At 39.3% G+C, this 14,658-nt stretch overlaps 1 protein-coding gene across 1 annotated transcript in view; it reads right to left on the bottom strand.

Annotated features, from left to right (window-relative positions):
• The window catches only part of LOC131243364 (dynamin-2A-like), a 31,153-nt gene extending 22,460 nt beyond the window's left edge, over window positions 1-8,693 (bottom strand). The window contains exons 1-12 of the mRNA XM_058242680.1: window positions 8,174-8,693; window positions 7,361-7,411; window positions 7,131-7,251; window positions 6,846-6,953; window positions 6,121-6,182; window positions 5,829-5,946; window positions 3,981-4,323; window positions 3,179-3,326; window positions 1,561-1,662; window positions 1,349-1,468; window positions 1,163-1,246; window positions 896-1,023 (exon numbers count right to left, since the gene is read on the bottom strand). Coding sequence (XP_058098663.1) covers window positions 896-1,023; window positions 1,163-1,246; window positions 1,349-1,468; window positions 1,561-1,662; window positions 3,179-3,326; window positions 3,981-4,323; window positions 5,829-5,946; window positions 6,121-6,182; window positions 6,846-6,953; window positions 7,131-7,251; window positions 7,361-7,411; window positions 8,174-8,311 — 1,523 coding nt within the window. The 5' untranslated portion in view covers window positions 8,312-8,693. The remainder of the gene's footprint in view (window positions 1-895; window positions 1,024-1,162; window positions 1,247-1,348; window positions 1,469-1,560; window positions 1,663-3,178; window positions 3,327-3,980; window positions 4,324-5,828; window positions 5,947-6,120; window positions 6,183-6,845; window positions 6,954-7,130; window positions 7,252-7,360; window positions 7,412-8,173) is intronic.
• Between the last annotated feature and the right edge of the window lie 5,965 nt (window positions 8,694-14,658).

Raw genomic sequence — 14,658 nt, forward strand, 5'->3', positions numbered from 1 at the left:
TGTATCAATATCGCTAATGTAATCATCAATATTTTCAACTATGTAAATTCTAGGTGTCGCTTGTATTGCCAATGCATCAACATCGCCAATTTATCGTCAATATTTTCGACTATGTAAATTTTAGGTAATGTTTGTATCATAAGTGTATCGACGATATTTCAATAATATCGGCAATGTATTGACATTATCAAAATTTTGTTTATTAGCAAAAAATTATTTCAATTTTTTTCATGGGCGCATGGTTGTATGTAGTGTACAATTTGTCATTGATAATATTGATAATATTTCGATATCATCGATATCACAACATGCGCGATATTGAGACCACAATTTTTCGTTTCCTTTCCAATCGTTGATGATTTCTTGGTGAAATATCATGTGTTGTTGATATTTTGCAATATCAATGGATGTTTGGATGGAAGGTTGGACGGTTAAATAGATCGTATGGGATGGTTGGACTAATTTCTTACAACAACACATGCTTTTAAGGCTCCATTAAATGGAAACTTGTTATATATGCATTCTTTTTATAATTTTTTATTTCTAAATATGCAAATATGTACATTTTAACATTTCCTAAAGTTTTGCTACAAATTTCACCGTTTTGCAATGTTTGCCTGCATTTCCAGTTATCAGCGATATTATCGGCGATATTGATATTGTTTCCATATCCCTGGCCAGCGAAACTTGTAGCGATACCGATACTTCGAACATTTTTTTAGGAGGTGGGGCCCACCTCTGATCTTACATGTGTTTGATGATTGATGAGAAAAAGAAAATAACTAATGAAATATTCTATGTGCTTAATACCAACCGACAGACAACGGGTATATTTATTTACCTGCCAAAACATCAGTAGTACTATTGAAAAAATAAAGAAAAAAGATAAGTGTACCTTCTTTGCACTAAACGGATGAAGTGTTGGGGGGGAACAAAAGCGCGTTCCATATCAACTAGCGCAACCACCATCTTTTTGGCCTCATTTCTAAACCCATCCAAAGCAGCAGATGCAATGGCAACAACCTTCACAACAGTGGAAATATTATTTACTGAAAATACTGTGGTGGATCTTTGTTATAAATCATGAACATTTCTCGTAAAGCCTTGCAGATCAGTGGGAAGAATCTTTTGCTCAAAGATGCCAATCACAGAGCACAATTACCTCTCTCTTAAAAGGAGGGTATCTACCAAGACCTGGTGTAGCATTTGCAGATGCAGAAACAATGTCTATCAACACACGGTGAACCTGTATGGGTAGTCACTCCAAAATAGATCGAAATGAGAAGTGTACAAACAATTTATTTATCACAATGTCTATCAACACACAGAGCATCTCGTATAGAATTACCTCATCCACACAAAGACGTGATGGTTCTTTCGCCAGCTCCAGGACCCCTTTTATAAGAGATCTTAAACCTTTCTCAGGAGATATGAGATATGGTTGATAACCATCAGCTTCCAGCACAATCTAAAGTGCAACATATAGTTACAGAATAATAAGTTGCAATAATAAAGACGGCACAGAAGCATCAGAAAGGACAAAACAGACAGGACAGATACCCGTTTGACGTTATTGATATCGAAATGTCTGTCCAATGGAAGCTGCTTGATCCTGTTTGGAAAATTTCCTTCAAAACTTGCAACAACTTTCCAACCACCACCCTGTAACCAAAGGTCATAATCAGCAGTAAAGGGATTGATTAAATTGTACAAGAGAACTCATTCAGAAGTCAGAACATAGAACAATGCAAAAACTGTGACTGATTCAAAATCTAATTTCTAAGTACTGGGGATTCCCTAACAGAGTGGTGCGCACAAAAGTTGCCACCAGAACTTGTGAAATGAAGTGAAATTACAAACCAACTTTTAGGCATCAGAGCAGTTTCAGTATTTATTTTTTTTAGGAAAACCACAACATGATGCATAATCAACCATTGTATTAAAAGAATCATTTACTGCATTGAAGAACAAAAAACACTGCTACCTTGCACACATCTACACATCATGAAAAGTTTCCAAGAACAAATTTGTTAATGAATAGAGAGGCCAAGTACTCTGTGCCCTCAAAAGCAGGAGTTTGAAAGACAAAATACTGCTTGAAAAACATATTGAGGACCTTAGAAAAAAAAAAAAAACTTTACATTGATGCCCATAACTAACATTTCAATCCAAAATCAGATTGCATATAGCAGAGGTTACCTTAGAAAAAAAAAATTTACATCAATGCCCATAACTAACATTTCAATCTGAAGGCAGATTAGATATAGCAGAGGTGCGACTGTTAATTCATGAAATGGAGGGAGATAAGAAACATAAGGGCTCATTTACATGCACTAAAGAGCTTCTGCAGAAATCCATTTACGTGGATACACCATATTTCGTGTTTGAGAATCAGAGGAAATGTCCCATTCCAGAGAGATGGATTTCGTTGCCATTTCCATTTCCATGAAAAACCACTGTTACCATTTCAGCCTTGAAACTAACTACAAATCTATTCCCACATTGGAATGGAGCTGAGCTCATTAATGATACTTAATGAGAGAGATTTCATGCCCATCTTCCACATCAGGAACAGAGCTTGGCCAAAAAGATTTCACCCTTTCTGCCATTACCATTTCCATGTATTTAACCAAAAACATATTTCAAAGAAAAGAAACATTGCTAAGAAAACGCCTGAATCCATCCAAATGGGCCCTAAACAGAAAGGAATAGTGATTAAGGGACCCTCTTTATGCATAATGACACTAGTCAGAAATCAGAAAAAGTATCGTCTCATATCCAATCCTAAAAGAAAATGATAACGTTGCTCTGATTTCATTCCTCAAAACCATGACGACAATTGAGGGAAAAAAATGAACCAATTAAAATCTAAAAAGGTTCTGAATCAGGTGAAACCTCCCATTGAATGAAGTTGCCTGTGTGTGGCAATCCAAAGCCTAGTGGCAATAGTCATGCATCCAAATGATTATTTTATGCAAGAGCTAGCCATGAATCCTAATGATTATTTTATGCAAGAGACAAGACTTACAATTCATGTAAAATGATCATTTTCTATGTAATTTTCAAGATTCCATCCTAGAATACCTGTGGTGAATCTTTTCAACTACAACGGAAAATATCTGCACATTTAAACAGTAAAATCTAAAAGGTAACTATAATACTAGAAGAAATTATTCACCTCGCCAGTTGCAATATGCTGGAGAAATTTGTCCTCAAATTCTCGGCAGAGCTCCAAAGCAATAGCCCTTGTTCCTTCAGCACTATGAACCATTTGTTCCCCAAGCCTTACCAACTCATCCTCAACCACTTGGGACTTACCCTGAAGCCTGCAATTTTTTAAAGTAACTATGTTATAAGAAACTCCGTTAACTGAATATCACCTAGAGCAACAGAGGCCACCTATAGCTATTAACTTATAGGCAGTGAATACTATGATTTCTCAAGGCTTAGGAATCGCTTCATAGGCATGCAGCCACCCATCATAATTTAATGGGGAAAAATAATGCATCACGTAAGTTCTGGATACATGGGAAGACCAACACGTCACTATATGCAGAATTGACTGAATAAATCTCTGTAGCCTTCTTTATTTTTGACAAATAGTGGAAATGGCTACATGGATACATACCTTTTGGCCCAATATTTACACATCAAGAGTTGGCAAAGTAGGCATCACACAGCCCTTTGAGTGAAATTTGAACACACAAGGCAACAGAGACCACCTATAGCCAATACTATGATTTCTCATAGCTTAGGAATCGCTTCATCAGAATGTAGGCATGCATCATACTTTTAGTTCTGGATATGTGAAATCAGTTTAGGCAAGACCAACAAATCACTATATGCAGAATTGACTGAATAAATCCCTCTACTCTTCATTATTGAGAAGACAAAGCAGGCACATCACACAGCTCATTGAGTAAAAGTTGAATACACAAGGCATCCAGGCAACAGCAAGAACAATTCAGAAAATAATTTACCCAGACAGGAGGTTTGGAAGCCTGACTTTCATCCGTTTACGAATCTGGCGAGCAAGGGTTTCCACCAAAGCTAATCTTCCGAGCTTGCTTTGAGGAGCTCCTGTCAGTATGGATTTTAAGCTTTCACTCTCCGCTCTCCAAGCAGTTTCCAATGAGTTTTCAGAGCCAACAGACCCAGATTGTGCAGAGGCAATAGAAACAGATTGACCAATTAAAGCAACCCATGGAATGTCAGATGTGCTACGAGGTCCCTGATTCAAGAGAAGAGCCTGAACAGCAGCAAGGGTTTTCTGGTCTGTTGATGCTTGATCTATTTTACTAATAACACCAATGGTTCTGGTACCTATGATCGACAAAAGAAACACAAAATCACTACTTGATATTAAAAATAAGAGGAAAAAGGACACCACTCTCTTGCTAAAGTATTTAGGTCTGTCAAGTGTTCCGGGTTGGGGACGACATATACTGCTGTACTAGTATCAGAACCCAACCAAGGGATCAAGATTCAGATCACGTCAAGCTTTAAGATACAGTTACCACATGCAAGGCAAAGGAACCAAATCCAATTGGATCCAGGAATCCCATCAAGTCCTGTCAGGTTCAGTTTCAAACAAGAATTAGAATTTAAAATGGGGCATCATACCAGAATCAAGTCTAGATGGTTCAAATGTGGATTCGGACTCCTAACATACCAGAAACAAGCCATTTGTAAGGTCATTAAAAAAAAGTTTAATTAAATAAAATTTACAACTGAAAGTTTCTTATACTTGGGGTACTTGGGTCAGGCATCTAAGTTGATTACCCAACCCGATCCATTTTCTAATTTACCTGAATCGGCATGGTGAAAGGTGGCCCAAGCACATGCCTAGGCATTTTGGGCCTAGTGCACCTTGTTTGGCCTTTCATTGCAGGACCCTTTTAACTAGGTGTTGCTCCCACTTCAAATCCCCGCTTTAGAATCTCCCTCCCACTTCCTACCTATTTATACTTGTTTACATTTTGAAAGAGACACTTCCCCGCTCACACACCTGGCATGTACCTCACATGCACACACCTAGGTGCACCTGGGTGGACCTAGGTGCACTTACATCACTATGGACATTTGAGGTGAGGTAACCTTTTGTTTACGTCTTGTGGTTTTTTCGATATTTTACCACCCCATATGGGTGTAAATAGACGAGAAGTTTTTTCAACCCTATTTCAACAGCTCTCCTCATTTCTTTGAGATCCAAAGCTTAAGATTGTCTAAACTCTAACCAACATTTTGAGCAACTTTAGCTTTTGATTAACGGTTATTAGTGTAGTTGACCAGTTCATGGATGGTTTGATTAATGATTAATGATTAGTTCATTACTAATATTAATTTGATGGTTTAGTGTACAAGTTGATTTTCTATAAATAGTCTTAGCTCCATTTTAATTTTCATTTTCCTTTGAAATTTGAATGGTGTTGATTTTGATAGAATGAAAAATCAGCATATAAATATGTAATATTAATATTTATTATATATGTAATGTAAACATTATTTGTTATTACACATTTTTGAAGAAAATCGCCTCATAACTCCAAGCACTTTGACTAGGCATTTCCAGCGCTCCAGGGGCAAGTGCACCTATCCCCTTTAACTACATTGATTGGAATCATTGAACCTGAATCTGAACCGATTATCACTTGAGCCCAAAATGTGGATACAGAGACAATTAAATTGGATCTGAAACTACAGGTATCTGTGGATCCAGGTACCCATCGACAGAACTACAACGTATGCAACACCAAAGAGCATTAGCATAATCACTGTTGTAACTAGTACACACCATGCAACAGCCTACATGCTCAACTGGAACTCACCTTCCGAATCGAATTCCTTAGCCAGTTTAAGGGCACGAGATGAAGAAATATCTGGTGCTTGAGTTGCGGGTACTATGACAAGCAAAATTGCATCATTGTGCTCAACATAATCACTGATCTGGAACATGGACCATTTACCAAAATTAGCACTATTATCAATGTGCACAACATACTTTCATTCGCCTCAGCCAAAAACTGAGCCATAAAAAAGAAATTCAGTGGAAACACCAAAATGAATGCTTCATGTTCACCTAACACTTGAATGTAAATAATGATAAGCAGAGTTACACACCATAGAATCATCCATAGCCCGCTGATCCAATCCAGGTAAGTCAATCAATTTCAACGGAGGAGCTGGAAAAGTAATTCAGAAAATACACCTTAGCTGAAAAGTAAAGAAACTTGTAATAAACAACTAATCAAATGAAACGCATGTGCCCAACTCATGCATCATACAAAAGCAGAGATATCTTCGCAAGGTAACCTCACAGCATGTCATGCAAGAAAAGTAGCAGTCAAAAGCAAATACACTTGAGATGTACGCTGCCGCACCAAGGCAAAAGTTCAGTGCAAGGAGATGCCAATAAGAAAATATTAGTTGTGTTTTGGGTATTCCAACTTTTGGCAGAAATGGATGAGTTCCTCTCACAAACCGCAAACTGAGGTACATCCAACTCTGCCCTTTGTTTAAAAGCATGTCCACAGGATTTCCAATTTCCTTTTTGTTTCTTTTATGGAGGATGAATATTATTGACCTAAAGAAATTTATGGGAAAGGAGAAGGAATCTGGTGCAGTAATGGCTAAACCCACTTAGCATGACATTATTAGTACCATGTACTCTAGTGCAGAACTGTTGTAAGAATAGTCAAACTGCAGCATGTCTATGGGCCTTCCATCTTCTTTTCCATTTCTTTTATGGATGATGAATATCATTGGTCAAAAGAAACTTAATTCACATAGAAAAGAATTGGATGCAGTAGTGGCTAGACCTACGTAGAAAGAGATTGATGACCAACCTGTACTGGTACGTAGCTTCAAATATATCTCATCTGCACGGCTCTTTCCCGAGCCGTGAACACCAGCACCCTTGCTTAGCCTGTCTTGGAGAGAATGCCGAAGAGCGCCTACGGCAAATCCCAACAATAAATCAAAATTCAATAAATTGCAATGAGAAAATATAGAAAATAATTAGCTCTCTAGGAATGGGAATAAATAGAAGTAGATGTGAAATGCATAGAAACCGCAAGTCATGCAAGCCATGGAACTAAAACAATAAACATCAGTGTGTTAGGAGGCCTCACTTGCAGAAACTTGCTGAGCTTTGTTGTCTATTTGCAAAACAATATTTTTGCTACTTAGAGAACTATCCCTTTGTAAATCAATACCGATAGGAGCCCGTGTAGCGCCATTTTCTCCAGTTGGCTGAATAATATAATACAAACATTAAAAAACTGAAGCATTACCAAAGAACAAGATCGCATGTGAAACCTCCTTCTTACAGATAAGAAATCCATAAAACTAATGTGCTTACAAGAACGGGATGCCCAATCAAACTGTTCAAGACCGCCGACTTTCCAGCACCCTGCATAAACAGCAACTTAGCAAAGTACCAGAAAAATGCCTACAAAATAAATCATGAACATCAATAATGTCATAAACCATGACCGATGTTTGCTAACCCCGTGCGCACCTTCACAAACAGCAGGGCCTACCTGGCAGGTGTGTGCATGGGACATCTAACCCATGCATAAGGTGGCCCCACAGTGAAGACGACCTGGCGCAAAAAATCAGGCCTGACCATTGATTTGGGGGGTGAACACTGTATGAAAGCAATGGGCAATTGTGCAATATATCCAAAGTGGCAGAACCAATGGACACATATGGCCTGCCTGAGCGGCGGACCTGACCATTTTCTGTGCCAAGCCATCTGAACAGTTGTGTCAACCTTTTGCACAGGTCAGAAGTCCCACGGGCATTATTGGCATGTGAGCCATATCTAAGGACGAATATGAAGAGGACAAACTGCAAAGCTCACAAAACCTCACATGACAAACGACATTAATTTTCAATTTTCTTGGTGTGGGTATTCAAATACATGCAAAATAAACAAATACATAAGCAACGTCTGACAGATCTGAAATTCAACTGGAAACCATCATTCATCCAAAAAAAAAAACACAACGAAGAAACAAAAGGTAGAATCTCTATTCGCTATCGGCATCAGATCAGAATGGTTCAATTCCTAATTATCCAAGATGCCCAAAGCCAGATCAAGAATCCACACGAACAAAACATCGAATCCATGAAACATTTCAGGGGAGAAATTAGGGCACGGACGACTTACAACATTGCCGAGCGCCACAACGTTGAGGAAAGTGGATGACCTCTTTGATGAAGACTCGTCCACATCTTCATCAGCAAGAAGAGCAGCCGCCTGCATCATCGATTCAGATAGCTGGGTCAGCTCGTCCATGGCCTCCATCGCGGTCTCGGGACACGTGGATCAGACGGCTCGGGAGAAGATTCCGGGGTTTCGAAAACAGGACGAGATTTCAACGATTCAAGACCTAATCGTGGGAGATGAGATCGGGAGAGACGAGATCTAGATCGAGATCGAGGGATTTCTGGAGGAATTGGGAAAGAGACGGACGATTTGAGGGGTTTGAACGATTTGGGAACTCTAGAGAAACCCTCTCCCTTTTTCCCGTCCGCGGATTTGATTTTTGGAAGATCGGAAGCGGTGAGGAAATGAGGGAATGCAAGAGAGAGAGAGAGAGAGACAGGAGGGCAAAGACTCAAATATCAGGATCGAAGGGGTATTAGAATGCAGGTGGTCGCACGCTCCAGTAATAAATCGACGTTTCCGGGGTTTTAAATTTGTGTGGTATGATGCTCGATCGAAATAAAATGGCGTTTTTCCTGTTCGGCCCCGCTACGTTGCTAGTGGGGCCCACCATTCTGTGACCCGAGCCCTTGATCCAGGACGCTGTTTCTCTAGTGACGCTACCACCGGCCAGGTGTCTAGTGGTCGGTTCTATGTGGGCCCACTATAATGTATGTATTTTATCTACGCCGTACATCCATTTTTTCAGATTAGATAAAAAAATGAGCCAGATTTAAATCTCAGGTGGACCACACGAAACTTGTAAGTCCCACTATAATGTTTATTTGTCATCTAAACGGTTGATTAGGTCAAACACACCTGGATGAAGGTAAAAAACAAATATTAGCGTGATAAAAAACTTTCGTGGGCCCAAAAAGTTTTTAATGGTGAGAGTTCAATCAACATTGTTTCCTATTACGTTGTCCGGTTGAGATTTAGATCTAAATCATTTTTTATCTCACTGCATGAAATGATCTGACAAAATGGATGGGCGGCATAGATGAAACACATACATCATGGTGGGGCCCACATAGCGTCGACCACTTACTAGCCAATACGCCTCTCCCATTACCTCGCGTCCCCCGCATTTTGAAGAGGCTACGTTGGCAGGAGAACAACGTGAAATGTGAACTCCACTCGCGCCTATGCGATAGAAAGAGGAGGGGCCTTCTCATGTGGCCGACATGGGCAAGACTCAGTCCATCTGGTGGGCCCCACATGGCACACACTCCTCAAAAGATAGGTGGGTCTGCTCATGCTGTGGGCCCCAATAGGTATCCTGAATAGGGACAGCTGCTATCTTTTTAAATTTTCCTTTTTTTAATTTTATAAAATTGTGACCCATATGATGAATGGTCTGATCTGATTTTGGTTTCATTGTATTTTCATGTTGGGCCCCACCAGATGAATGGACCTGATCTTGAATACGAGTGCCCCACGGCACAGTTTATTTAGACGCGTCCATTCCACTGGCAAGACTACGACTCATTCTTCGGCTACATACGGGGGCCCACATTTTGGTGATTTAAATCATTCGTATGGTGCACCGACTGTAGATGGATGGGAGATGCGAACGTTCCCCCATCAAACGATCCAAACCACTGGATCGACCTGTCGCTAAGTTGGACCGTCAGTTATCATTTATATTGGACGGCTACAATCATCTGGCACGGGTGACGTCAGTTCGCGACCGCCCTCCATCTCAAGGACGGGACTTGCCTGTAACCGGGGGCCACAGGAATCTCCTTTTTAACCCAATGTTCTATGGGGACCACCACAACTTATATCCACTCCGTCCATCGGCTTAGCCGTCTCTTTTTAGGGGATGAGCTGAAACATGACTGAGATCCAAAACTCAGGTGAGCCGCACCATAGGAAATAGCCAGGTTGGAAACGCTCACCGTTGAAACCTTCTTGCCCCACTGCCATTTTCAAATGCCTTGTAAGACCTGATTTCCGCGTGTATGAAGGCAAAACACAAATATCATGCCGATTCAAAACGGTGGTGGAGGGCATTCAATCTCCACTGTTTCTTGGCCGTGTGGCCCACTTGAGTTTTGAATCTACATGATGTTTAGGATTATTATTTTTAAATGGTCGGCCCAAGAAAATGGACAGAGTCGATATAACACAAAACATCGTGGCGGGCCCCATTTGGTTGCAGGAGATTCCAGTTATAGATAGTTTTTGTCCTCAGGTCAAGGAAGCGGATTAGTTAGTGACCCTGCCACTAGCCCATGGCTACGCGGATTGCCTCCTGCCCCGGCGTCTCCACCTGGGAACGGGCAGGAGGTTTGAGTGGCCACCGTGATGTGTGTGTCTTATCCACATCGCCTCCTTCTTCGTTTTTTTTTCTTATTTTTTTTTTTCCATATCATTTTAAGGTATAGGCCCAAAATTGAGGTAAATCTTAGGCTCAAGTAGGTATAGGCCCAAAACTGAGGCAGATCTTAGGCTCAAGGGGACTACACAATGGAGATTAATCTCTTACCTTTGAAAACTTCTTAAGGGCTACGGAAGTTTTGGATTGAGCTGATATTTGTGTTTTTTCTTCTTATAGATCTATTTAACTTTATGAATAGGTTGGACGGAAAATAAACATCACAGTGGGCCCTATAAAAATTTCAACGATGAGAATCATTATCACGATTGCTTCGTGTGATTTGGTCCACTTGCATCTTGGATCTGCCTCATTTTTGTCTTATGCATTAAAATACTAGGAAAAATGGATGGACCCTGTGTATAAGATTCATACGTTACAGTGGCCACTAAAAGGGGAAGGACGCAGTCCAAGTCCTGGCTAGTGGTCATTATTCTATCCGCCCACTATGATGAATGTGTTTCATTTAGGCCAGTTATCATTGTTTTAATTTATGATTTGAGGTAGATTGAAATCTCAAGTGGGCAACATTAATTGAACTCATAATATTAAAAACTAAGGTCACAAAAGTTTCTCTTCATTCATGTGTATGTCAAATAATCATTATTGTGGAACTAAAGAGGTTTCAAATGATGGACATTTTGTTTTCCATTTGTGTAGTCCACTTAATATTTAGATCTACTTCTCTTTTTTCTTTTTCATTTTTATCAAGCCCTGAATGATATGAAAAACTGAAGAGGTGTAGATAAAATACATACATTATGGTAGGGCTCATAGATCACGGAGCCACCAGCCAAGCCATGTCCTCGGAGGATTGAGTACTAACCAACTAGGACCTAACTAGAGATGAACAGCCATGTCAAGGACTATGTGGACTCACCATTATGTATATGTTTTTATTAACCTTGTTCATCCAGTTTTCAAAATAATTTTAGAGCATGGACAAAAAATGAGATAGACAAGGCGCAAGTGTACCACACCACATGAATGAGAGTGAGAATTAAAAGTCTATTGTTGAAAACTTTTTGGCCGGCTATTGAAGTTTTGAATCAAGCTGATATTTATGTTTTCCCTTTACATGGGTTTACGTGACCTTACTAACAAGTTTGATGGTGAATAAACAATTGGCCCAATGAAGCTTTCAACAGTAGGAATTCAATCCCCATTATTTCCTATGTCGTAGTCCACTTTAGCCTTCCATTTAACTCATTTTTTGGGTTCAAGCTCTAACATGATTGGTCAAAGTAAATGGACGGCATAGATAAAATAAATACATTAAGGTGGGCCCCACAGAGCCCCTGACAATAATGGGAGAGCAATTACGTGCAGCCTCAGCCTCAGTCAACACATTGTGGCCATGTCCATGGGACTACCCTGTGTATTCATAGTATATCCACACCTTCCATCTTTTTTACGAGCTCATTTTAGGCATAATACCCAAAACAAAGTAGATACAAATCTCGGGTGGGTCACACCACATGAAATAGTGGTTCTGAACTATTAAAAACCTCTTGTAGGCCACAAAAGTTTTGGATCAAGCTAATATTTGTTTTTTTCCCTTATCGAGGCCTTTGTGACCTTATCAACTGGTTGGATGGAAAATGAACATCACGGTGGGCATTAAAGTAAGCCATAGGAAGTTTTTATGGCATAAGTTCAATCACCACTGTTTCCTATGGTGTGATTCAAAAGAGATTTAGATCTGCTTCATTTTTCCAATGATGCCCTAAAATGATCCGGAAAAACGGATGGACGGCGTAGATATAGAATACATACGTCATGGTGGGGCCCATGGACAGGGCCGCACTGTGTTGGGTGAGGTCGAGCTGCACCGAATCCGCTCCCCCACTTTTTGGAGGTAAGAAATTAGATGATGAGCAAGAAAAGAGTGGTTATTTAAAAAACTACCACGCCTGAGCACACTAAACTGTACAGAATTACTATAGTCACAATCCAAAAATCTTGCTGTTGGATCAAAATCGTATCCACTGATCCGCAGACTCTTCGTTTATTAAAATAGAAGTCCTGGGGATTCTGCATTTTTAACTTTCCAAATAATGTCTATTAAATAGATCATTAGATAATTAAGCCTAGGGCTCACATAGCACATATCTACGCCGTACATCAAATTTGCCACCTCATTTTAGGGCATGGCCCAAAAATTGAAGTAGATCTAAATTTCAGTTGGGCCATACAGAAGGAAACGATGTTGATTGAATGCTCACCATTAAAACTTCTCAGGGCCAACCATAATGTTTATTTGCTATCCAACCTATTGATAAGCTCATATAAACTTGAATGGAGGGAAAACACAACTATTAACTTATCCAAAACTTTTGTGGCCCACAAGAGGCTTTTATTGGTGGGTATTTAGTCACCAATGTTTCTTATAGCGTGGCCCACTTGAGATTTGGTTCTTATTTGTTTTTTGGCGCAAGCCCTAAAATAGTAAAACTAATGAATAGTGTGGATATATAAAAGATACATCAAGGTGGGCCTGACAATCACACTTATTGTTCATTCTATTTTTTAATGTTTATTTTCTTTCCATATATCAATTTGTTAAAGATATAGGCCTTATTTGTGGATGAGCTAAAGGCCATAAGCAATCAAGAGTCTAACTTCTGTGTGTATATGAAAATTTTATTATATAAAAATGGTCATGAACCGCATCTTCTCTTTATTTCTTAAATGCTTAGATCATTTTCAACTTGCTGAAAATTACCAACTAATTGTTGAAAATTAATTTCTAATTGTCCAATTGCATCTTCTCTTTATTTTTCAAGTAACAAGATCATTTGCAACTTGCTAGGAAATTTCAGCTATTTGCTAGTGTAGACACCCCACCCCAACAATGATGCACCGCATTTTGAATTATTTGAGATAGCTCGTGAGCTTGGAAGTCCCTTAAGAATGAAGTCCAACTAATCTAAACCACAATAAAGCTCATAGACCCAATTGGCCAATGGAATTTATAAGTAAATTGAGAGTACAAACACTCGTTAGGACAACCTATGTCACCCCTATGTCATCCATAACGGGTAATGGTTTACTATTGATATACAACAAGTGTTGATGGCAACAGGGCCACCAACTAAGCCCATTCCAACAAGCCCATACAATGAATAGGGTTCCCAAAGTCGCTGTAACAGAAAATGCAAAAACTTCGAACAAATGGCAATCCTATTGCCACTCAAATCTTTATAAACCTAGACATATACTAGGATCTCTCCTAAGATCTTTCCGGGTGGCGGTAAAAGAAAACAACGGCTGGCGCGGTAATCTAATTGCCACCCTAGGGTAAAACGACCATTTCATCCTCCCAAATGGTGAAATTACATGTTTTATTATTTATCAAAGTGATTTTATGATGTCATGTGTTCTCTAACTGTTTAGATCATGCCATGTGGTAATATTGGCCCTCTAAGTTGCCTTAATTTACTAAGTTACCGAGGTCATTATAAATAAAGGCCCACCCGTCTCATTTCTAGAGACTTGATTTGGAGCTAGAGCTAGTAATATATTTAGTTCCATCTAACAAAAGCCAGTAGAGATGAGAGACTATACTGTAGAGAGTGATTAGTGGAAGTATAGAGTGATTAGTGAGTGTAGAGTGAAAGTGAGAAAACCTTGTCGGTGGGCCTAACAATTGAGCTGTTATGTGATAATTTATACATTTGTTATATTGTTATAGACTTTAGGCTCAAATCCTATCTAATGATATAGATTTATTTTTTTAAAAATACATCTCTAATGAGCCATGTGATGAAGATAATCAATGGTCAATGTTATACATTAACGACAAACAATATACAGGTCCAAAATTTTAATGGTAGGCCTAATTGTCAATTTTATATATGAACGTATTGTAATTGATATACCATCCATTTGATCATAAGAGGAAGTGAATGAAGACATGTACTTGAATATGCCATTGTCGACGGTAAAAGGTCATCAAAAAAGATGGTGACGTACCAATCTTCCTCTATGTCTTATCTCTCTATTCGATGGGGTTTGTACATCTTTGATAGGTCACCAGAGAGGGGACTATAGTATTTTTTATAAG

The sequence above is a fragment of the Magnolia sinica genome, chromosome 4, assembly GCF_029962835.1.
Source record: "Magnolia sinica isolate HGM2019 chromosome 4, MsV1, whole genome shotgun sequence".
NCBI classification, from domain to species: Eukaryota; Viridiplantae; Streptophyta; class Magnoliopsida; order Magnoliales; family Magnoliaceae; genus Magnolia; species Magnolia sinica.